The sequence below is a fragment of the Paramisgurnus dabryanus genome, chromosome 24, assembly GCF_030506205.2.
Source record: "Paramisgurnus dabryanus chromosome 24, PD_genome_1.1, whole genome shotgun sequence".
NCBI lineage: Eukaryota > Metazoa > Chordata > Actinopteri > Cypriniformes > Cobitidae > Paramisgurnus > Paramisgurnus dabryanus.
In genome coordinates, this window is record NC_133360.1 from 12,858,179 (window position 1) to 12,884,188 (window position 26,010).

At 39.6% G+C, this 26,010-nt stretch overlaps 1 protein-coding gene and 1 pseudogene across 1 annotated transcript; both read left to right on the top strand.

Moving 5' to 3' along the window:
• Positions 1–147: 147 nt before the first annotated feature.
• On the top strand, positions 148–23,281 carry LOC141281644 (uncharacterized). Its single transcript, XM_073813646.1, has 2 exons — positions 148–1,534; positions 23,144–23,281. The coding sequence occupies exons 1-2, from the start codon at positions 344–346 to the stop codon at positions 23,279–23,281; spliced, it is 1,329 nt and encodes a 442-aa protein (XP_073669747.1). The 5' UTR covers positions 148–343.
• Positions 23,282–23,576: 295 nt separating this feature from the next.
• LOC135728117 (granzyme B(G,H)-like) lies at positions 23,577–25,134 on the top strand (annotated as a pseudogene).
• Positions 25,135–26,010: the final 876 nt, after the last annotated feature.

Sequence of the window (26,010 nt, forward strand, 5' to 3'; positions counted from 1 at the left end):
ATTTACTTTCTCCCTATTTAAGAGTCCTTGTGTTTGTTGTCTAGTGCACGTTCGTCTTGTTTCATGCCTTGTCGTATCCTGTTGGTTCCTGTGAGTATTAAGTTTAGATTTTGTCATTGCCTGTTTTCTGTTTTGAGAAGTTTATTGTTAGTGTTGTTAAAGTTTAGTGTTAGTTTAGTGTCGTGTTTTCCCAGTCTTGTTTTGCCCCCTCGTGGGTTTTGTTTTCTTGTTTTTACCCCGTCTGTTTAATAAATTCCTTTTTTGTTACGTCCGCATCTGGGTTCGTGTTTTGTGTTCCCCAATTCCTGACAGAACGAACGTGCCAGAAAAGAACCCAGCGGACATGTACACCGGTACTCGCCTGGCGAGACGGGGAAAGGGTTGCCGCCCCGCATACGAGTCGGGTTACGAGTCTTATGACCCGCTCGTATGCGGACCCGTGGCCAACGTCAGGTGGAACCCGACCCGAACCGCCGAACCCCATCGACTCCCGCCCATCCGGGAGGGAAGGACCGTCGGGATGTGGGGGTTCGGCGACCCTGAACTCTCTCCTCTGGCTCCAGAGAGCCGCTCCCCGCCTCCGTCCCTTCGAGGGAAGCGTGAGAGGAGGATCTCCTGGGAGTCTTCGTCTGGGGGGTCCTCCTCCGACTTAAGAGCACCACCACATCCTCTATCTGCTCCGCGACCTCGAAGGAAGAACAGGAGGAAGGGGGATCCGACCCAGCCGCCAGAGCGTCTAGAGCGCCCAGAGCCGTCGACGCAGCCGCCAGAGCGTCTAGAGCGCCCAGAGCCGTCGACGCAGCCGCCAGAGCGTCTAGAGCGCCCAGAGCCGTCGACGCAGCCGCCAGAGCGTCTAGAGCGCCCAGAGCCGTCGACGCAGCCGCCAGAGCGTCTAGAGCGCCCAGAGCCGTCGACGCAGCCGCCAGAGCGTCCAGAGCGCCCAGAGCCGTCGACGCAGCCGCCAGAGCGTCCAGAGCGCCCAGAGCCGTCGACGCAGCCGCCAGAGCGTCCAGAGCGCCCAGAGCCGTCGACGCAGCCGCTACAGCGTCCAGAGCGCCCAGAGCCGTCGACGCAGCCGCTAGAGCGTCCAGAACGTCCAGAGGCTTCGACGCAGACGCCAGCGCAGCCCCAGCCATGTGCGCCGCCAGCGCAGTCCCAGCCTTGTGCGCAGCCAGCGCAACCCCAGCCTTGTGCGCAGCCAGCGCAACCCCAGCCTTGTGCGCAGCCAGCGCAACCCCAGCCTTGTGCGCAGCCAGCGCAACCCCAGCCGTGTGCGCAGCCAGCGCAACCCCAGCCGTGTGCGCAGCCAGCGCAACCCCAGCCGTGGGCGCAGCCAGCGCAACCCCAGCCGTGGGCGCAGCCAGCGCAACCCCAGCCGTGGGCGCAGCCAGCGCAACCCCAGCCGTGGGCGCAGTCAGCGCCACCCCAGCCAGACTTTGCCATTTTTGGCCATGGTCATCCCGGGACTCTCCCGAAGTCCACCCAGACTCTTTCCCCACCCTCCCACCCTGGACCACCCCCTATGAACTTTTGTGTTCCCCCACCCCCCCTCCCTTGTTTATTATTTTTATTGTCCCATCCCAATCCAGTCATTGTTATGTCTTGTTTGCCCCTAATGTTATTTGTTATGTTTTCATGGTTCATGTCATGTATGCAGTCCGTCTTGTCCCGTGTTTAGTGTTCCCCCTTCGAAGGCGTCTAGTAGCCGCCTTTTGGAGGGGGGCGTACTGTCAGAATCCTGCCGGATCCTGTTGGTATTTTAGTCTAGTTTAGCATGGCAGGGTTCTGACAGTACATATGTTCTATGTGGGAAGTGTGTGGTTGTAGTATTGGTTTATTTCGACCACGCATTTCCCGGGTCTCGTCACTTTTTCCCCGATCCCTTACTCGTGATTATTTTCAGCTGTATGTAATTTACTTTCTCCCTATTTAAGAGTCCTTGTGTTTGTTGTCTAGTGCACGTTCGTCTTGTTTCATGCCTTGTCGTATCCTGTTGGTTCCTGTGAGTATTAAGTTTAGATTTTGTCATTGCCTGTTTTCTGTTTTGAGAAGTTTATTGTTAGTGTTGTTAAAGTTTAGTGTTAGTTTAGTGTCGTGTTTTCCCAGTCTTGTTTTGCCCCCTCGTGGGTTTTGTTTTCTTGTTTTTACCCCGTCTGTTTAATAAATTCCTTTTTTGTTACGTCCGCATCTGGGTTCGTGTTTTGTGTTCCCCAATTCCTGACACGAATGAAAGACTGAATGAAAAAGAGAAAATCTAGCTTTGCACAAACTGTAACTAATGTAACATGAAAATGTAACTAATGCTACCCTATGTAGCCTATGTTCCATTTGCTGAGGTTAAAACACGCAGCATGTCTCTCAGGACACAGTTTGCTGAGACCTCTAAGTGGGAGTGGTGACAAGGCCCTCACTTCTTTTTTCTTTCACTGCAAATGACTGCAATGGCAAAAGCCACAGTAGCTAACTGTAGCTGCTTCTCCTACATTTTACACTATACACTATATATTATATATATATATATATTATATATATTTTATTATACACTGCTGAGCATGATGGAAGGAATTTGGTGGTAATAAAAAGCTAAAATAATCTTGTTGTAGTCTTGTAAATAGTGTCACTACAAGATTCAGTGTTTGTAAAATCTTTTAGTCTGAGACTAAAAACTGTGAACCGAAGTCTTTAGATGTGAGCTGATAATCTTATAGAGTCTTTTCTAAATCTTTTCAAAGTCTTTAGGTGTACACAAAGCATAAGTTGAAAAAACTTCAGATTTTATGCGTTACCAATTGAAGTAATGTTTTAAATTGATCCAACTTACTTATACATATTTTATTACTATTGATGATTAAAACCTAAAAAAATATGTTTCACTATTAGCTACCCTTTGAAATATGTAACTTAGTAACCCAGCCTCGAGGATCTGCTCTCCAAAAAGATGGTTTTCATTTACACTGTTCTGAGACCAGATGAAGTACTACACAAACCAAAGTCATTCAACAGCATGATTTTTTCCTTCCCTCCAAAATTTCTCATTTGCAATTAGTGTGGCTGCCCTGCGACTAAGATTGATCGAAAAACTTAAAAATGATTTTCTAAAACACTTCTCTTCTCCATGAATTCCAGGAAATCCCTGAGGTGCTGGAAAATTATAGTGATATTCATTCTCCTATGCTGCCATTTGTTTTCGCATCCAGACATGAGCAAGATGCTGGGGGAATTCCACAGGAAACAAAGACAAACTTTAAACATTTGTTTTTACTGCTTTGCACTCGTTCGTATCTCTAAAAACCGTCTGATTAGGGTTCAACCTCGGTGCAAGTGTGTTTATGCAGAAGTTAGCATCCTGTTTGTGAGTATAAACCTCTCGATACCCTTACAATGCCAAACCTGGGTTCTGGATGCAGAGAAATTTAAGATTTGGTCACAAATTGATCCATCATTCTTTTGGGAGAACATTGTGGTTATTACGATAGCATCATACAGTACACAAACACTGCACAAATCAGACTTGTATATTATGAGCCTCAAACCATGCCAACTTTTTGTACCCCATCAGGCATGAATGAATGATGAGGCACAGCTGCAGGGCTTTAGCTGGAAGATATTGACAGGGCGTCAGTGTGAAAATGACCCCGGAGAAAGAACGAAGTGTGGATCTTGATAAATGTACTTAAGGGAGAGGATATTCATGCCTCTGCTGACCCGTTTCTCTACCTCGGTGTCTGCTGAAATGATCAGTAGATCCCTGGTCCATCCTTTCTTCACTTTTAATCATTTCCAGATACAGTTTTGCTTGTTTTGCACTCGGTGTTTATTTGACGTTTAGTCTAACTCTCCTTATCGACCGAGAAGATCTGCACCAGACAAACATTTATAACCAGCACAAACTAGACTGATCCGGCATCGACAATAAGGGTTTTAAGAGGTCTTCTTCACAGGGAGGAGTTTCCCCAGGGTGGCCTATTTCATATGGACCAAATCTTTCATCTCTGCATGCATAATTCATGATTGTTTCTCTGGTCCTTCCACGAAAACCTTTGCAGTCAGCAAATGTGCACGTAGCTGTGTTTGTGGTGTTTGGAGGAGGTTACACAAATAGAATTTAAATGCAAAAACAAATAACTTGAGAAAAGATTAAAAGTCTAATTTCCGGTTTGGGCGATACTCTGCCCATAAGAAAGAAAAATTACAATTTAAACTCTTTTTAAATCTTTTTTTATAGCTAAAACTTTTGCTTAAAGGGGGCATATCATGAAAATGTGACTTTCCAGGTATAATTGGACAGTGCTTTTATCAGCCTAGAAAATGTGAGAAAGATCAACCCAGTAACTTAGTTTTGGTAAACCAATCTCTGCAAATAGGTTAAAAAATAGGTAATTGAAATGTGGCTCCCCTTGTGATGTCAGAGGGGGATAAACCACCTCTTAATCTGCACTATCCAACCACAGCACTGCCATTTAGTGCAGAGATCAGCTCATTTGCATTTTATAGGACACACCCAAAAACGGCACAGTTTTACTCACACCTAAAAAGAGGCAATTTTAACATCTTATAATAAATTATCTATATGGTATTTTGAGCTAGAACTTCACATATGTACTCTGGGGACACCAAAGATTTATTTGACATCTTTCACAAAGTCTTGTGAAATGTCCCCTTTAAGTCTCCTGCGTCTCAGATATTTCTTGTAAAAGAAGAGCCAGAAATCTCAAATGTCAGATGTCTGCTTCAGATGAGATTTCAATATTTTCACAAACTGAGCGTGGATTGCCAAGTCTGCAATCAAAAGTCATTATTATTAAAGATTTGAGTATTGACTTGATTTTTTAAATCAAATTTACCCAAATCCAGATAATTTTACTTATGCAATTTAGGTTAGAGCTCCATACTCAGTGTATTATAATGGGATAGTTCACCCAAAAATGAAAGGTATTGCGGAGGATTTTCTTTTTCCGGGTGGATCATCAAGACTATTGGTCCTCCCAGTTGTCAATCAGGAGTGTAGCGCAATTGCATTTTTTTTAAAAGTGGAGAAGGCGGTTCTTTTCTAAAATTCGAGAAAAACCTCCGCTACACATTTAAAATACTCACCCTCATGTTGTTACAAACCTGCATACATTTCTTTGCTCTTCTGAACACAAAGGAAAATATTTTGAGCATTGTTTGTAACCAAACTATTTTGGGCACCATTGACTTCCATAGTAGTATTTTTTTCCTACTATGGAAGTCAATGGTGCTTCTGTTTCCTGCTTCATTACAAATATGAAATATCCCTTAAAGATGCAATTTGTATTATCTGCGCCGCTAGATGGCGCCAGATCAAATCAATAACAATGACGTTGTTTAATGACGCTCTGAAGCAGCGTGGAATTATGGGATTTGTAGTCTTTAACTCAACCGCTGATGGCCATCAATCAGACGCGAACGAGAAATCACGTTGACTGATAAGGTAATCAAGTCTTAGAAATTTTGTGTTTAATGACATCATTTATTTCAGAATGTAAGTTTATATGTGATGTTCAAAACAAAATTTTTTGTCATAGATATTACAGTATTAGTCCAAATTCGATGGTTAACACAGCACAGAATTAAGTTTTCAACTTACATTCTACAATGATTTTTCACATAATGTATTGACAGTACAAATCTTAATGTGAAGTGTCTTAAAATGACCATTTATATTGCTGTACAAATCTTAATGTGCATATCGTCCGCGGGAAGACGCGCTGATTACAATCTACACTAGGGTGACCATACGTGCCATTCTTCCCGGACGCATCCCGTCCAGGATTTTGTGTTCGTCTTATGGAAGTCGTATTTGTCGACTGCATACGTCATAGAGGATTATTATTATTATTACAGAAAAGCAACCGTTACATTTTAAGGTAAGATTGAAACTACGATTGTATATCTTATGTTTTTAACTGAATGGCGTATGCGGTCAACAAATACGACTTCCAGAAGACGCACCGAAATCCTGGACGGGATGCGTCCGGGAAGAATGGCACGTATGGTCACCCTAATCTACACACTAATGTTGTGATCAATATAATAGCAACTCACCCATCGCGTTAAACAAAAGCAGGATCAGAATCTCTGTCTAGTTAAATGTTGTCGCGAAGCTCTCTCCATCCAGATAATGCAACACCAAATTGATCCTCTCTCGTTTTGTTCCAAACTCTTCTTGGGTCGTTTGGTTGGCCTGTACGCTGTCTTTGCTGACACAACCAGCGGCAGACGGTAAAGATAAGTCCATAATCCATAAATCCATAAGCAAGCGTGTAGCCCGATAGGCGCTAACGCATAGTTCCGCATTTGTCCACGACACTGGCTGCGTCTGAAAACTCAAGGCAGTGACTCGTTGCCCCGCTGCCTCATGAGGAAATGACTTCGGAGGCATGAAGGCAGCTCAGAGAAAGGCTTTCAGATGCAATTCATATAAACAGAGAGCGCCTTTGTGATAGTCACATATTTGAAAACTACAATACTAATTTCTCGCTAGAAATGCAATTAAAATGTGTAAAAAGTGAAAATATTCGTTTATTTACACTAAATTTTTGCTCCAGTCGCTTCCTTGCAGCTTTGTTTTTTCGAACTCGTCGTTTTTACGTCAGTAAAGGCGGTGACAAAGGGTCACATTGATATTAACGTCATTGACAGGAGACTACACTGCCCCGTGTCAATGTTTTGAATAGAAATTTTCTCACGATTTACAAGTAGTTGAAAACATTACAGATATTGATAGTAATCAGCTTGACAAAATATATAACACTGGCGTAGTGGTTTTTGGACATTTTACTGCAAATATCTTACAAATTGCACCTTTAAAGGGATAGTTCAGCCAAAAATGAAAATTCTGTCATCGTTCACTCACTCTCATGTTGTTACAAACCTGTATACATTTCTTTGTTCTGATGAACACAAAGGAAGATATTTTGAGAAATGTTTGTAACCAAACCGTTCGTGGAGATATTTTGACAAACGGTTTGGTTACAAACATTTCTCAAAATATCTTCCTTCATGTTTATCAGAACAAAGAAATTGATGCGAGTTTGTAACAACATGAGACTGAGTAAATGGTGACAGAATATTCATTTTTGGGTGAACTATCCCTTTAAGGCCAATCACAATGTCTGGCCATTCGGAGGAGCTTTGTACAAAATCCATGCGTTTGAGGAAGGCAGAGATTAATGGAGCATAATAATGTACAGTATGTGGAAATTAATGTGTTTTTTAACCATAAACCAAGCAAACACATTGTATTATACCAAATACACAAAATAACATTGTTTTAAGCAATGAAATAGATACCCTTTAAGCAATTTTAGGAGAAACATTGGAGAACTCTCCTCTGGGTGAACTCTTGGTCCTTTATGAGCCATTTTAGGAGATTTGTGTACAAAAAAGTTGCTTCTGATGTTTTACATCAACATTTGTATTCAAAGGTAACAGGGTCACCGTTAAAGTCGGTGAAAATAGAAAAAAAGAAATGGAATGTTTTGCAAATATTTACTCAATATTCCAATAATCCCAAACTAAGCAGATCCCAGTTAAAACAAAAAAGTCGCTCTAGGCCCTGGACTGAGCACAAGGTAAACCTGCAAACAAGAGCTGTGTCAATCAAAATAGCCGTTTATTGTTTATTACATGGTTTACTGTTAATTGAGAGCGACAGCGCAGTTTATTTCACTTCATTTGATTCCAGCCGTCGTGCCAAGCTCATTTTTCTAAGCCCTTAGACAGATGTTAAAACACGTCTTTCTCTGCTAAAGTCAGGCAGGCCGATAAATCTTCGGCTACGGCTTGTGTCTGGTTTTTTCTCCACTCTGTTAATTTTAAGCCTGCATGAAGCCACAGCTTATCACGCTAAACCCCAGAGACATGTGATGAAAAACGTGTTTAGCCAGACACTGCAACTTATCTCGATCTCGCCTGCTTTAAGAGGTTTAAAAGTGGAGCGCTGTTAAACACCTAAAATGACGGGAATGATAAATGACTTACAGCCAGCTTGTGAATAAGTGACAGACACTAATGGCGCTCCAACTCTTTTGGGTGTGAAACATGCCTTGAAATATATTGGATCCACTTACAAGAGAGTTACGCCAAGTTTAGCTCAAATTTAGGCCGTTTTACTTTAAATAAATAAAAAAATGTTACAGAATCATACAACCCTTGTTTACTAAACAGTCAGGTTTCAGATCAGATTCAGCTTTTTTTTACAACTTTTAGTCACACATCACCTACAGACAGTTTAGGTTTGAATGCGATACTGATTATAGGACAGGAAGTTTTCTCAGAGCTATATCTACATCTTAATTACAGGATATGCTGATAAAACTGCATCTGAGGTTGCTGGTGATGAATTGAGATAATGCATGAAGCCAGATCGAGTTTTAAAGCCCTAATATGACTGATTTACGCATTTATATTAATTTTGTGAACAAACAATGTCAACTTAAAAAATGTCAAGTGTACAAAGTTCTTTGGTCGTTTAGGGGTTAAAACTAATGTTATTAGTTTTATTACGCTTAACATTTTTATATTACCATAAGTGCACTTTTTAGGTCAGATAGCTACTAATGATGACTCATCTAAGGTTGTGCATTTGCTGACGTTTGTGGTTTTCTTCTTCGTCTGATGTGATGCCTTCTGTTTTGATGAGAAACTGTTAATCAGCAACATATATTTTGGTACTTATGATGTCCTCTGGTTGTATTCTTTTTAACGTTAGCACAATCTAAAGTGTACGTGTTAACTCGCTAAAAAGTCTGACACCAGTAAATATATTGAATAAATCTCAAGAGTTAACGTTGGGTTAACACGTGTTAACTTTGGCAGCCTTAGCTGTTCAATAATTTTTCAGCAGCTCTAGACTATGGAAAAGCAGAACTAATGACCATAAATGACTTTGGAGGGGAATTTCTGTTCCCCTCCATTTTCTCCTTTAATATAAAGTCGTACATTTTGAGAATATATTACAAGAAATGATTTGTACCGAAGCGGTCGGCGGCTAAATTATCATTTACCTGAAATTTTCTGTACTAAGTAATCCACACCGACGACATCGGGAGAGTAAAACTAAATTGCAGCAACAGTTTTTGAGGCCTGGCAGCATTTCTGACAGCTTTCCATCATGCTAGCATAAGCAGATGTGACTTAAAGGGGCCATGTCACAAGACTTTTTTTAAATGTCAAATAAAACTTTGGTGTCCCCAGAGCACATATGTGAAGTTTTAGCTCAAAATACCATATAGATAACTTATTATAACATGTTAAAATTGACGCTTTGTAGGTGTGTGCAAAAATGTGCCGTTTTGGGTGTGTCCTTTAAAATGCAAATGAGCGGATGATTACAATGATGGTGGTTTGTTGCAATTGAAACTCAATTGTGCTGTGAATTATTTTCTTTCTCTCTCTCTTTCTCTCTGCACTTTGCCGCTTGAACAGTTTGAATGCATTCGCGCGTCTAGAGCGAAGTAGACGCGCAGAAAAAGCAAGCATCTGACGCACGTCAGAGGTAAAATACGCTTCTTGTGGGAGGGGCAAGTGCTATGCTTTTGTTTGTTTGTTTGTTTTTATTTGGATCCCCATTAGCTTCAGCATAAGCTAAAAGCTATTCTTCCTGGGGTCCTATAAACTTTTCGTGTGACAATACATTTACTACTTCACATAATTACATATATACATTACACACATCACTTCACATTACTCACATTTAAAATAAACATTTGACACAACAAAAATAAAAATGAAAATAAAACTCCGAATAGATCTAAATCAAAAATTAAATAACAAGTGACCTCTACGGTCTACCAAAATCTTTCCAATTAATATTAAATCTTGAATTGTTTTTGAAGATAATATTTCTTAGATGATATTTTAAACCCATGATAAGTATTTTGTTGTTTCATAGCATTTGGGAGAGAATTCCATTCACACATAGCTCTGTACCTAACTGAACGTCGAATTGATTCAGTCTTCACTATAGGCAAAATAAAACTACCCTCTATCGCATGCCTTGTTGAATAATGATGTATATCAGTACTAAAGGATAATTTTGTATATAAGGTAACCGGTGTTTTCATTATAACTTTATATAAAAAACACATAAGAGAATACACAAATCTGTTTTTAACTTTAAATCATAAAAGGCTTTCATGCATTTTATCAACATTAGATCTAAACCCACAAGAAAGAGCGGTTGTCTGTTTGCAGGATGGCTGATGTTGATTGTGCATTTATCGAGAGAGTTACCGGTTTGTATTTAGTCACCTTAACAGGTTGCCCAATGTCCTCACCCTCTTCCAAGCAAGGTCCTTTTTATTTGTGATTCTATAGAAATAAGAACTTGTGTCGTATAGCTCCGGGTGACTGCTCACGGACAATATCAAGCCTTCATGCTGAATGAGTGACTCCGGGCGAGGCTGCCAGCAAGCAGGCTCCTGATTGGTTAACGCGGCACGAAAATTCGCCAGCCGCAAATTGGCGAAAACTTAAAATGCACAAAAAGCACCATTCGTGCGTACCGCACCATACACTCATTTTGCGCCAAACTAGATGCGCGAATGAGGCGGAATTGCGTCTGCCGCGTCAAACGCCTCATCCGCGCACGTGCGTCAACGCGTTTTTACATTGACTTAACATTGAAATCACTCTCGCTTGATGCCTCTACAGCGGCTGGTGTAAATGCAGCATAAGAGCTCCTTATGACATCATAAAGAGAGCCAAATTTCAACAACCAATTTTTTAATGTGCTTGTAGAGAATGGTTTACCAAAACTAAGTTACTGGGTTGATCTTTCTCACATTTTCTAGGTTGATAGAAGCACTTGGGACCCAATTATAGCACTTAAACATGGAAAAAGTCAGATTTTCATGCCATGGCCCATTTAAGCCCACATTGGTCCAGATTCACAGATGCGTATATTTCAATTTTGATAGTTTCTCATCATATGTTTTCACTACAGGTTACTACAGTACCATGCTGGGCGTGTGTATCCATCAGGCCATGTCGTTGTGCATTTTGAATACATCAACCAACATCGTGGACTGACTCCAGCCTTTGAAAGCTGTGGAGATCCAGCCAATTCTTAACATCTGAGGTATGAAGGATCAAGAGCTTATCATGACAAACTGTACTTAAGTACTGATTCACGCTAAAAATGAGAAACGTATATACTGTAATACATCCAAAGAAATGAGTGCAAATACATACCATTACTCAGTCTCGGTTGCTTTATGTAAACAGTTATATAGTTCTGTGGCATTAGGTCTCTTAAGAGCAATATTAAATAATGGATTCTCCATTGTACTACCATTTGGACAAGAGTTGCTATTGTTGCCAAAGATTTGACGTGCTGAAATGATCTAAAATCATCCTCTTGAAACCGAATACAGATGCACTTACAGCTGGTCAAGGCCTGTCAGACGAATGTCTAGCCGCAATGTTGTTTCATTGGATTAGGCCACAATTCCTGAGCTTATGTCCAAAAAATGTTGGGTTGTTTTTAACACATGTTTGGGTAAAATATGGACAAACCCAACTGCTGAATAACACATGGACAAAATTTAATTAATTTAAACCAATGGTTGGGTTTGTCCATAATTCACCCAACTGTTTAAAACAACACAGCATTTTTGGAACGTATTATTAGTTAATTTAAATGTATTTAAGTTTTAATTTAAAGGGATAGTTTGGCCAAAAATGATATTGAACCATGATTTACTCACCCCCAAGCTGTCCGAGTTGCATATGTCCATAGTTTTTCAGACAAACACATTTTCTGATATTTTAGAAAATGTTTTAGATCTTTCAGTTGATTAAATGTAATGTTACGGGGTCCACGATCTTCAAGTCCAAAAAAAGTGCGTTCATCCTTCACAAATTAAATCCAAACGGCTCCAGGATGCTAAACAAAGGTCTTCTGAGGTTAATCCGTGCAGTGTTGTTGTAGAAATATCCATATTTAAAACTTTATTAACGAAAATAAATACCTTCCCGTAGCGCCGCCATCTTAGTCGCGTCCGCATTCAGGATGAGATCTTACGCAGCCTACGGAGGCTACTCTGCTGCTGCTCTGTGCCCCCGCCCTCCGAATTTGTCATACGTCACTAAGAAAAGTGCGTACACTACGCTAATACTCTCCTGAATACAGAGGAGTCTAAGATGGCGGCGCTACCGGAAGGTATTTATTTTCGTTATGAAGTTTTAAATATGGATATTTCTACAACAACACCATGCGGATTACCCTCAGAAGACCTTAGTTTATCATCCTGGAGCCGTTTGGATTTCATTTGTGAAGGATGGATGCACTTTTTTTGGACTTGAAGGTCGTGGACCCCGTAACATTACATTTAATCAACTGAAAGATCTAAAACATTTTCTAAAATATCCGAAAATGTGTTTGTCTGAAAAACGATGGACATATGCAACTCGGACAGCTTGGTGATGAGTAAATCATGGGTTTAATATCATTTTTGGCCAAACTAGCCCTTTAAGTTCACAGATGAAAAGATCAGCTTAGGCCAGCATGAAATTGAATTCTGGTTAGTGCTGGTTAGTGTTAGGGTGAAGATTTGAGTATTTTCCCAAATCCAGATAATTTTACTTATTCATTCTACATTTACGTTAGAGCTCCATTCTCAATGTATTCTAAAGAGATAGTTCACCCCCAAAAAATGTAAATTCTGTCATCATACTTACCCTCAAGTTGTTTTAAATCTATATAAATTTCTTTGTACACAGCGGAAGAAATTTTAAAGATGATTGTAAAAAAGCATATGTGAGGGACAAACAATACAATGGAAGTAAATGGGGCCCCAGATCTGTTTGGTTACAAATATTCTTCAAAACATCTTTCTTCATATACAGGTTTGGAACAACTTGAGGGCAAGGAAATGACAGAACTTTAATTTTTTGGTGAACTATCACTTTTTGACCTAATGGAAAGGGTTAATGATGACATCATTTAATGATGTAACAAAGGGGAACTAAAATAAAATAGTTCAAATACTGAGCATCAAACTAAGAAATAAGTGCAATGAATTGGGTTCCGGTCTATCTGTTTAAAGAAATAGCAAGACCAAAAACTATAGCTTTGTTCACAACAGGTTTTTGGGTGATTTCTATGTTTAGTACTGTCGAACCATTGAATTCATATTTTTTTATTTCAGCATTTTTATAGTATTTCTACAAACCTTTTAAATGTCTTTTTGCGTTACATCAAACATGGAGTGTTATTATCTCTATGTTCAAGTATATTCCCTAGGATTTATATTTTGCTTCTTGCTTCATTGTGTAGAGCAACGTGTTTTTATTGCAAAATGTCATTGGTTCACTTCCCAGAAAGCACACATGATAATAAAAATGATTATACCTTGAATGCAAGTCAGGTTGGATGAAAGTACAAGTGCATAATTTTAAGTGCCATGTGTTTGCCCAACATGACAATAATAAAAAGTAATCGAAGATCTTTGCTGTGGATTTGAAGCACATTGTGTTCTTCCCATAACCACAGACTTTGAGGACTGTCCACTAAAGGCTGTTTTCTCTATCTTCTTTTTCTACTAATGACCAACACAGACTGTCTGCTCTGCTCGACTCCTCCAACCGCCCCCAACAATACCAAACGATCCATTCTTCTTTGTTTATCTCATTCCTTTTGATTTATTCACAAATACATTGAATACCTGTTTCTCAAAGTACCCATTTATACTGTACGCCTCCAAAAACAAAATCTCTGAGGTCGGAGGTGAACCCAGCCAGGTGCTTAAGAGCCCGTCCACATGTAGACTCGTTAAGCAGTATACATAAAATTTTTGTTTCATATTGCCATTTTGTCCAGACAGATCCGACGTTTTGGGAGCCTGAAAATGCTTTTTTTTTTGGGTCCTAGAGTGGATAAATCTGAACATGACAGTCTTGCGGTTTTGTGTGTACAGCCAATCTGTATATTTTGTAATACGATGATGTCATCAACCCACATCTCGACCTTAGTTAGACACTGCTATGTCACGTAACAACAACAACAACAATGGCAGACTACATTCTTGTGTTTGTGCTGCAGAAGGAAGTGAGCCCATCAGCTACTAAACCAAACTCTTCTGCTTCTTTTGAAAATATGGTGAGCAACAAATGATTATGGACAACGGCCCTGTCCCAAATGGCGCACTTCATGTTGACTTTCGGTCTTGTGGCCTTAAATTGTGTGTGCTCGCTTAGTCTACGAGTCCGTAAGGTGTCTTTGCACCCTTGATGCGGTCTTCGGCGAAGCCAGCACTGCTGCAGGCTCCACATACTTTATCAACCCAGAAATCCTTGCAAAAAAGCAATCAGATGACGGATGACCCTCGAGTCTGTCCCAAAATACGACTCTGTTGCACCCTCGTGAACTTGAGTCAAGGGTCCCTAAAGTCTGCACTACAAGATGTCATCAAAGTGTGGACTCTGAGGAAGTCCACAAGTCCAGAGTGTGCCATTTGGGATAGGGCCAACAACATGGGCCCTGTCCCAAATGGCGGACTTCATGTGGACTTTCGATCTCATGGCCTTAAATTGCGCATGCTCGCTTAGTCTACGAGTCCGTAGGGTGTCCCATTTGTCATTTTTACGCTTTGAAGTGTGCTCATCAGCGCCCCCTTTACACCTTTGATGCAGTCTTCGGTGAAGCCCACACTGCAGCAGACTTGCGCACTTTACCAACCCAGAAGTCCTTACGAAAGAGCAAACAGGCAATGGATGGGAGGAGTTCACACTTATGGGCAACTTCTCTTCCTATTTCCAGCACGACCTTCGAGTCTGTCCCAATTACGACTCTGGTGCACCCTCGTGGGCTCATGTCAAGGGTCCCTAAAGTCTGCATTACATGATGTCATCAAAGTGTGGACTCTGAATAAGTTCACAAGTCCAGAGTGTGCCATTTGGGACAGGGCCAACAACAAGATTTGCAAATGGCACATTTCATGTGGACTTTCGGTCTCGTGACCTTATATTAAATTGCACATGCTTGCTTGGTCTACATGTCTGTAGGGTGTCCCATCTGTCATTTTTAAGCTTTAAAGTGTGCTCATCAGCGCCCCCTTTACACCTTTGATGCAGTCTTCGGCGAAGCCCACACTGCGGCAGACTTGCGCACTTTACCAACCCAGAAGTCCTTACGAAAGAGCAAACAAGTGATGGATAGGAGGAGTTCACACTTATGGGCAACTTCTCTTCCTATTTCAGGCGTAACACTCGAGTCTGTCCCAATTACGACTCTGTTGCACCCTCGTTGGCTCGCGTCAAGGGTCGCTAAAGTCTGCACTACATGATGTCATCAAAGTGTGAATAAGTTCACAAGTCCATTTGGGACAGGGCCAACAACAAGATTTGCAAATGGCACACTTCATGTGGACTTTCGGTCTCGTGGCCTTAAATTGCACATGCTTGCTTGGTCTACATGTCTGTAGGGTGTCCCATCTTTCATTTTTACGCTCTGAAGTGTGCTCATCATTGCCCCCTTTGCATCTTTGATGCGGTCTTCGGCGAAGCCTGCACTGCCGCAGACTTTGCGCACTTTACCGCCGCAGACTTTGCGCACTTTACCAACCCAGAAGTCCTTGCGAAGGAGCAATCAGACCAATCAGACGATGGAAGAGAGGAGTTCACACTGATAGGCAACTTCTCTTCCTATATCTGGCGTAAGGCTTGAGTCATCAAAGTGTGGAAGTGTACAAGTCTGGAGTGTGCCATTTAGGACAGGGCCAACAACAAGGTTTATGTGCATGCTCTTCATCTCCAGTTTTAGTGCATCTCTGTAGCAGCATGTATACAACATCAATTTGAGTCGGTCTCAGTGGTTTCATGTGCATGCAGACATTTCTTAAAATGACGCCGTGTTTATAAATAATTTTTTAGAATGAGCAAAAAGAAGATTGGATAGGGAAGTTCTGGCTTCATGTGGATGTGGCCTAAGAGCTTTAAAAAGTGCCTTAAAAATGTTGAACAGTGGATTTTATCAAACACTTCATAATGAAAAATGAGTTTTTTTTCACAAATATGATTTTAGCATTAGAGACAAACTTTCCAAGGTTTAGGTCTTGTTTTGTACACTATTCATAGAAATTGGCTAGGTTATATCCTTTTAAAATACTGTCACGCTATTTTCTGGGTAAAATCTAACTTTGTATGTTAGGGATCGGGTAAAAAGCAACGCTATGTTTAATTTTAATTTAAATGACAGCCTTCCTGCTTTTTAGCGTTCATACATCTATTACATTTTGTGTCATTTAATGTGATTATAAGTCAAGAGTTACTGCATGCGGTCTTGGCTTCTGTACCGACAGCTTTTATCCGTTTTTTATCTTCCATGTATATATAAATCCTTAAACAATCACATTCTTTTGGTCCAGACCACATCTGGACAAACGATTACCGTCCTGGTCCGAACGATGATGAAAGAACGTGTCTAAATATAGGTATCGGTTTGCATCACCAGATAATTGTCAACGACTCCTAAAAATACAGCTCTCGATTCTCACGCCTTCGGCACGAGCTCATGCCCACAGTCTGTCTGGTCTATAGATTTACATATGAAAAAACCTGAGAAGAATGAATGTGGGTTACATGCTTTGAACTCACCCTTTATCTTTGGTTTCAAGATGACTCTGTTTCCTCTTTGTTTCGCATTAAACTGAAACATAAGTGCAATGCTCGAAGGTTTACCAGTTTAGGCCTTTATCTTTCTCAGAGTTCAGTGCTTTTGTAATCAACCTACAGCTTGTAGACGACCATCAAACAGAGTCTGTTTGAAAGGGGTTGCGTGACACCTTTGAATCTTGCTAAATCAATTGGCATCGGGATTATCATTGTCATTTTGCTCCTTATTTGATTGGTTCCTGCAATGAGGAGCTTCTTTGAAGTGGACGGACACCATATGTTTTACAGATCAAGTCGAACATCCAGAACAGTTGAACATAATTTATAACCCTCGTGCCTTTTCAGAAAAGCTTCATTTTGGCAAACGTTTTTATTGAGCATTATTTCAGCACGTAACACATACGTGTATGCCTAACACCCGCTGTGTTGGCTTAAGTTGAACTTCCTTACTGTTTTAATTGTTGGTACCATACCATTTGTTCAACTGCAGAAGCTGCGGCCAAACTTTATAACGTAGCCATTTAATAAACCAGACATAGCAGGTTCTCTGTTTACAGCGTCATTATTAAAGACATGAGATCATCCACAGTTTCGCATGTGAGTCTTGCCAGAGCTAATAAAAAGTGCAGTTGATGTTCTCATTTTGTAACATCAGACACTAAACCGCAGTTCGCGATTGATGTCTTATCGGTCTGAGAGGAAGAGAAGTAGACAGCTCGGTGCATGACAGAAAGTGTCTCATGGTCTGTCTTCCAGAGGAAAGTAATAAAACTGTACAAAACATTTAAAAAATCGGCCCTGTGTGCTTTGGCTGATAGCACGGCCCTATATTGCCTCATAGCTTCTGAACTATCACGGGTATTGAGAAAACATAAAAATATAATAATCTTATTTTCTGGTGAGGTCTGATACGGTGCATGATCTGCAATGATGCTTTTTGAGGTTTTGCTGGTAAATGTATCGGCATCTTACATTTTACATCAGCACAGTCAAGTTGTAAATGCTTCTGTGCTGAGATAAAATCTCATGTGCATGTGACGGTCATATTTGTAAATCAACTAAAGGTTGACAGGTAGCATTTTTTGGCCACACTGTCAACAAAGAAGGTCAAAATATGTACCACCAGCTGTCATTGGGGTTGTAGCCTTTGAAAAAACCTAAAACGTTCATATTAGTACCTCAGAGGTACATATTGGTACTAAAGAGTGCATATTATTAGTACCTCAAAGATGCATAGTAGTATCTCAAAGGTACATATTGGTTCCGACTGTATACACATTTAAGGGTGAATCTCGCGACATTAGACTTATGAGGTGTCATGAAACATTTTGATGAAAAAAGTAAATGCAAAGTATCAAAATAAGAACCATACAGTTACCAAACATCTCTACATGTACTATTTTGCACATTTCGATTTCAAATGACATCATACTTAACCAATTTAGCTTTTTTCCACATTTAAGGGGAACATTTTCATTACCGCAACGTGTCCATGACTGGATTTGGGTTCTTTGACGTGGAAATATTTATAATTAAAAAAATCTAAAAAATAAAAAGCTTCAGTGCATGTTATACTATAAACATTAACAGTAAAGAAACATGTGGTATTTGGTGATCATTGGTAAATGTAGAGACAATTATAAGGAATATAAATGTGTCCAAGACCAATTTTCTCATCCTCCGCAACAATTTTCAGCCCTGAATGAACTAACATTTTCAAAAAAAAAAAAAAAAAAAAAAATTGTTGGAAGGGACATAATTGACTCTGACACTCAAGATGGCTATCCGGTAAGCAGTTCTTATTTTTTTCTCTCCAGATAAAAGTTGCAATTTTTTGTCATAGTACCTAGACAATTTTTTAGTTCTCATTACCGAAACATGAGATGTAAATGCATATATATTTAATGTAATATCATGTTGCGGTAATGATAATTTTTGATAATGGTAATCTAAACAATTTAATAATTCTATAGGAAATATTTTTTAAATCCTCCAAAAATAATGGTTAAAGTAAGTTTACACCTTAAAAAAAATTTCTTCAAGGACTTTAAAAAAATTCTGATGCTGGACACCTTCTAAATCTGGATTTTGTGAGAATCACCCATAATGGTCCCCAACTGGAGCACTGCCCCAGTAAAGGGCACTGCCCCAGTAACAGCAGTGCAAGTCGGAAACCACGATGAACCTTTATAGACTTTAAACTAAATGTTTCTTTCCTAGCAAAATAATGGCTATAGTTTTATTAGCAGTGAATTTATTCCCATCTTGCAACGAGAACCCGTGTACACGGCACACAACTGAAATGTGATTCATTAAATCCACACTGTTAAATAAACAGTTAAAGTCATATTAAGATGATGGAGAGATAAATCACATGAATGGCACTTCAGACTTTGGGACCAGGCCTGTCTATCAAGTTTAATAGACGATACAGAATTTAATCTGGGTCCTTTACTGTAAAAATTAATTTGTTGAAGTCAAATAAAAATGGGGCCAAATGAACTTGATATGCTTATAAAACTTAGCTTGACTGATTTCTAATTTTGTTAGGAAGTATGATTTCCCCAATACTGCAGTCTGTTTTTATACTAGGACTATTCAATGTATAAAAAATATGAATAGTATAAAATATATATATATATTTGAATAAAGTAAATGCATTTAGGAAAGCAACATCTATCTTTCTTACCATCTGTTTTGCTGTTTGTTGACAAGGGACCAGGAGCCTTCAGCCACACGAAGGGTCACAGTCAAATCAGTAACCACAAACATGCATCGCGATATCTTGCGTGGAAACACTTTGCGGAGGTTTTATCTGGCGATCATCTTCTTAGAAACGTTATGAAACAAACTTGACATGTTCTGCGGTTGGATAAATGATGCAGTGATGCTGATATAGACAGATATGGATGCAAGGTAGCTAGAGCATTTATGAAGTGAAGCAACTACCGTCAGACAACATAAATCATTTGAAATCCTTTCGAATGACAAAGATGCGGATGATTTTGTGTTACGCAAAGTACCTTGGCCTGTCATATGTGTTTTTAGTTAAGTGTGTCTTTGCATGGTACGTGAAGATTGATTTTTCTTATTTGGAACCACGCTGTTATAATTTCCCTTTCCTCGTAATAATCGTGATTTGCGCGGTGATTGATGGACTTTTTACAGCTGTCGTTTTGCTTCTATCATGACGTCTAATTGCTTAACCATCCCTCGGTTAACCCCCTGCTTCTTATAAAGCTGACAGTCCGTCGGTAGACGTTCTTTTGAACGCCCCCTGCCTCTTCTGCATGGCTTTTCCAAGCCTCGTCCTGTGATACCCATTACTGTTGAAGACCCAGTCTTCTGTGTGCTGCCCATCTCGCTCTCACAGATACCTCGGTTGTACTTCATTCACGATTATAAAAACATCCTGTAGTTCAGGTATGAGAAGAACATACTTCGGTCTAGACGTAGGATAGGAAGTTTCTTAATGGGCAATCCTGTGCTACTGCTTGGCGCATTCGCATGTCCAAAGCAAGCATATAGCATTACGGCTTTCAGGAACTATGCAACCACATTGCTAATTTAGGGGGGTACTTAAAACATTGTTTTTGTTGAATTAGCATTTTATTGCCAGAGCTACAAAAACTCTGAAATCTGTCCCAATGAACTTGATTTCAGCCTGTCGAAGACTGAAGGCTTTAAACAAGAGTAATTTGAGAACGACTGCAAATCTTCAAGGGCAGCCTGCTGGTTTGCATGCTATTCAGTAATTTATTTGGACAGGCAGATTTAAATTCAGTTGATGGTAAACTATAAAATTTCAGTACCATTTCACTTCACTGCAGTAGTCACATTACAGTGCAAGATTTACATACACAGAAATAAGTACAGAAGACCTGGAACATTAAAGAGCACCTATTGTCCGATTCACGTTTTTACATTTCCTTTGATGTGTAAGTGTGTATTAGTAGTACATGATAACGATATGCAAAGCTACATACCCCAAAGTAAACGATGACGCAAGTGATCGTGCCCAACGTAAATCTCTTTTTTTTTGGACTACAACAAACGTTTGATTGTAGGCAACAGTTTACTTCCTGGGATTGGAGATGTAGACAAGACATTATCATAATTGACCTAAGCCACGCCCCCTCCAGTCACTCGGACAAACAATCAACTTTCGTTCATAGGCGCTATGGCAGCTGTCACAGTTGGAGACATTTTTACAGGAGGCAATTGATGATTTTTGGAGATAGAAAGACTACACATCATCTTGAAGTCACCAAAAGGGACTTAACTATGCATTGGAGGGTTATATTAATAATTTTATTGTTGAGAAGGTCGATGAAAAACCTTAAGCTCCAGGCAAAAATGTACAGGTCACAGTGTAAACGCATTCAGCACAACATTGCTAATATAAATAACATTTGTTATCTCGGTTATTTACAGATACGTTAATGAAGCTAAGTGACATGATGTACAATGCAGCTAGAAGCTAACGTAAATGTTTTCTAATGTTAGGCTAACGTTACGTTAGAGATACGTTGTTGACTTAGCTTAGAACAGATGTAGACATCCTTGTTTAATTTTTCCACGTTTAGTTGGTGTTGTGGTCTACCGCATAACTTAATCCAGAAAAGACACTTAACGTTATCTCGGTTGAAATGTGGGAAAGGGTAAAAAATACACAATGTCGCCCAGCCTCCCGGGTAGTATCGGAGTTGCATGTACCCCATGTACACCGTTTGACCATTTTAAACTTAAAATGACAAGAAAAAACATAAAAACAAATGAAAACTGACTAACTGCAATGCATTTCAGTGGATGAGTAAGCACAGAATGTCCGAGTGTATTGGGTTAGCTATGCGCACTGTGATTGGCTCATCGCGTTTGGGAGCGTGGCTTAGCCATAGGTCAATTCCTCCTGCTTCGAACTTACCGAATCTTTCAAACATGGTAAGGAGCTTCACGTTTCCTGCTGACATGAGAGGTATTCAGACCAATCACAACGTACAGATAAGCTGGCCAATCAGGGACACAGAGCTTTTCAAATCAGTTCGTTTCAGGAAGAGAGTGAAATCTGGAGCTACAAAAATGTGTGGTATGTGGAAAATAATGTGTTTTTTGAACCATAAACAACGCAAACACATGAATAGCGTTGTTTTTTAGCAATAAGGTGCTCTCTAACATATAATAAAGGTCTTCAATATTAAAATCACAATTTGGGTATAATAAGGGTTGGAGCTAAACTCGACAAGCCAGTAGCCTTCAGGGATTCATAGAGTGAATTGTTACTGTTTTTTAATTTGTTCGTAGAGTGTGGGTATGGAAAAATCTACGCAAAACGTTCACATTTATAAAAATGTTTTTTTTTTGACGTGTAAAAGTGCTAAGCGCCCTGTCAGGGTCGGAGCAGACGTACGCACTTTTGCTTGTCCAATTGCTGCAGGTTTTTGGAAATATAAGCAAAAAATATGATTTAAACATTGACAGACGCTCTTTTATATGTTGATGACATTAACTCTTTCACCGCCATTGATGAGATATCTCGTCAATTAAGAGAAAACGCTTCCTCGCCAATGACGAGATTTTCCGTCTTTCCGCAATACCGCTATTATCCACCAAGTGGCGCCCTTCCGCAACTTTTTAAACCCGGAAGTATTGCCCTATGGCAAGCGGCTGCATGTCCGTGTCTGTTTTAAAGATCGCTCTGAATGGGATCTCTATGAAAAGTCCGTCACAAAAATGGAATTATCTCTGCTTTTTGCTCAAAATGTGGTGTTTTTGCAGAAACCTACCCATATTCAAAAGCTGATTACAAAAAAACCACTGAAGGTAGGATAATTTTTTTTTTTTTTTTTTTTAAAGCAGAGGGTCTGTTCTTTCATTTGGTATATTGTATGATTATTTATATTAAAAGAAGAACATTTTCTGGAAGGCATTAAACTTTGGTGAAAATCATGAAAAACGCTGGTGCTGGCTAGTAACTTTTTTTTAAAAACGATGGTTAATTGGGCATCGTCTGCTCAGCTGTGGACAAGATCATTTGCGATTTACAGATTTCACATCTGAAAGAAAGTGATAAATGCGTTTTCTCTGCGTGCGTTAGTTCTATGAATCACACGTAAGCATTTTTAAGAAATGATCGTGAGATCAAATTTAAGATGGTTTCTATCTGGGTGTGGATCTGCGTCTTTTGTGCTTTGTGTTTGTCTTTTTTGTGTTTTCTGTTACAGCACATGGCCTTCATTGAACATTGTTTGTTTCTGTGTGGCATGTGCTTTCCCATCTGGTGTCTTGATCCCACCCCATTGTTTCCTGATAAATTATCCATTTTTTTTTCTTATGCCCCACACCTGCCTTCCTTTGTAATCATGCCCCATATTTAATGCCGTTGTGTTCGCTGTCCTGTGCTGGTTCTTCGACTATTGTTGAGATCAAGCTGTCAAATCTTGTGCTTAAATTCAAGTGTTTTTTGGGTCTTTTCTGTTCAGTTTTTGGATTAAATTCTTTGTTGAAGGGCTCTTCTGCATCTGGGTTCAGTCTGATAATCCTGACAGACAAATCAGCAACAACTGTGATGCTGTTGTGTCAATATGGACCAGAACGATTTGTTGAATCCATGCCTCGAAAATACAAGCTGCTGTGGACAAAGTGATCAAAGAAAATATAAAGTGACTGCTGAGTTTATCTGTGCAAAACAGTATTATGCTTACTATTACAGACAACAACACATATACAACCATACAGTATGGGTGAAATGTATAAGATCAAATACTTTTGGTCTTATCATCAAAATGTGGTTACTTGATCAACAACAATGACAATAAAACAGCAACGATAAAAGCTGATGACCAGCACTTTCTATTAAGAAGTTCCTGTTTAAGTGATGTTAAATTAGATAAACTGATCACGTAGGGGGACATTTCTAGTTTTTTTCTTCCTGGTATGAGTCCCCTGACCCAGTATTTAAAGCAGAAGATGACTTCACTGCGCTTCACACATCACTTGACTGAACAGTGACTACAATGAGCATCTTTTGGTTTATAACTACACTGCTACTGCTGCACTCCTGCACCCCAGGTAATGACTTCATATCAGACTACATTAATAACTGTAGAGTTGTCATAACTGTTTAAATAGTTTCTTACAATCTATTTTTCACCATGCAAATGGATTTATTATCATATTTTAATATTATATGTATATGCATTCACATTCTCTCTTTAGGTGTCGGCATGGATCATGGTATCGTTGGCGGTAAGGTGTCCGTTCCACACAGCCACCCATACATGGTCTACATTCGTGACTCACAAACAAAAACACCATGTGGTGGATTTTTGATAAGAGAAGATTTTGTGTTAACTGCCGCCCACTGTAACAGAAAGTGAGTAAAATAATTTACTATCAGTGACATCAAAACACGAACTTTGCTTCTTATATTTCACTATAACGAACTATAAAAGCATAGCTGCTAAATTGAAAACTAAAACTTTTCTATGAAGTGAACAAGGTCATTATAAATTAACTTTATAACAAATGCATTTGGACATCTAACAAACATTTAATGTACGCTAATAAAATTAATGTATATTTGTACACGATGCAACCAAAGTATTGTCACATTATTGTGTAAATCTTAGGGTTGAAATAGTAGTCTTTTAACATTTAGTTTATTTTGTTTGCTTTAGACATCTCATGGTGTATTTGGGTGTTGATGACACGAACCGTTTACCTGAGGGTATACCAGTCTTAGCCATTCCACATCCAGATTTTGTGAACAAGAAAGGTGATGAAGACATCATGCTACTAAAGGTTTGTCTTTGTCTAATATGCATTTTGTATGTGCATACATTTTTTAACAATCATATGGGACATCTACTCAAGCAAAAACATTACATCTTTCTATTTAGCTTAAAACAAGAGCAACTTTGAACAGGAATGTGAAAATCATTGGCCTGCCAAAAACTAAGGGAGAGGAGATCCCCAAAAACTGCATGGCCATGGGTTGGGGCTGGGAAACATACACTCGCGTGTCTCCATCAAATGTCCTGAGAGAAGTAAACCTGACTCTTCTTCCAAACTGTGCCACACCTGACCTTTTATGCACTCTGGGAAAAGCCGGGCCATACCGGGTATTTCATAAGCTTTCAATTATGTTAAAATATTTAATGATACAATTATTAATGTATTTTAATAGTATATTTATGGCTAACTAAACCACAATTTCTCTTATAGGGAGACTCTGGCGGTCCACTTATTTGTGGAAATGTCCCACACGGCATTGTGTCTTACTACAATGAGATTGAGTCTACAACGATGTATACTAAAATCTCTCACTACCTTCAATGGATTCATGAAACCATGAGAGGACCTTTTTAAAGCAACATAAACCATGGAAGGCAAAGCTGGATCAACTCAACATTTTAATATGAAAGCATGTCTGATTTAAGTTCTTCTGCATTTTTATGTACCTAATTGAAATAAAAGCAAACCTTTATCATTACACAAGTCTATTAAAATTATTTTCGTTTAGTCTTGCTCCTTGAATGCCAGTGTCTTCCAACTCCAATTTATTGTCACACACCTGAACTATTTAATGAAAGTCTTACTAATCAGACTAGAAACTTTAAAACAGGTGTGCTGAGGCAAGTTGGAGCTAAACTGTGCGTTTTCCAAAATCATCGTTGCTAACTAAGTGCTAACTAATGCGATTTCCCATTGCCAACCAAGTAAGTTGCTAACAGGTTGACATGCTTTTGAGAAACGCACCCCAGGACAGTGGCCCTCCAGGATTGAGTTTGGACATCGCTGACCTATGGTCCTATATTTGTATTAAATACAGTATGTTCAAGCTACAACAGATCAGCACTGTCACCTTGTGGTGAAAGTTTATACAATTGACTGTATAAAGAGAAGACAACAAACGCGGTGTCAAACAAAGTTCCTAAAGGGTCACTGTCCAGAAAAATTTTAATCCAACTGTAATTAAACACACCTGATCCAAGGTCTTCAGGATTGCCAGAAAGTTCCAGGCTGGTGTGTTGGAGCTAAATTCTGCAGGACAGTCGCCCTTCAGGACCAAATTTGGACACCCCTGGTATATAAGGCACTTTGCTGAATCCATGCCTTGTAAAAATTTCGACTGTTTTTACTGCATGTGATATTATGTTTCATTTCATACGTAATTACATAAAAAATACTTTTTTACTTTAGTAATACTTTTGATTAAAGGCGGGGTGCATGATTTCTGAAAGCCAATGTTGACATTTGAAATCACCTAAACAAATACGCCCCTACCCCAATAGAATCTGGACCGTTTTTTTGATACGCAGACTCACCCCACACATACGTAACCCAGGCAGCGATGTCGGTTAGTAGACACGC

What these genes read in the sequence shown, in the direction of transcription:
- LOC141281644 (XM_073813646.1), top strand. Translation starts at nt 344, where the DNA reads ATGTACACCGGTACTCGCCTGGCGAGACGGGGAAAGGGTTGCCGCCCC. An exon ending in CACCCCCTATGAACTTTTGT is followed by an intron (nt 1,535 to 23,143) that starts GTTCCCCCACCC and finishes TCTTTGTTGAAG; the next exon opens with GGCTCTTCTGCATCTGGGTT.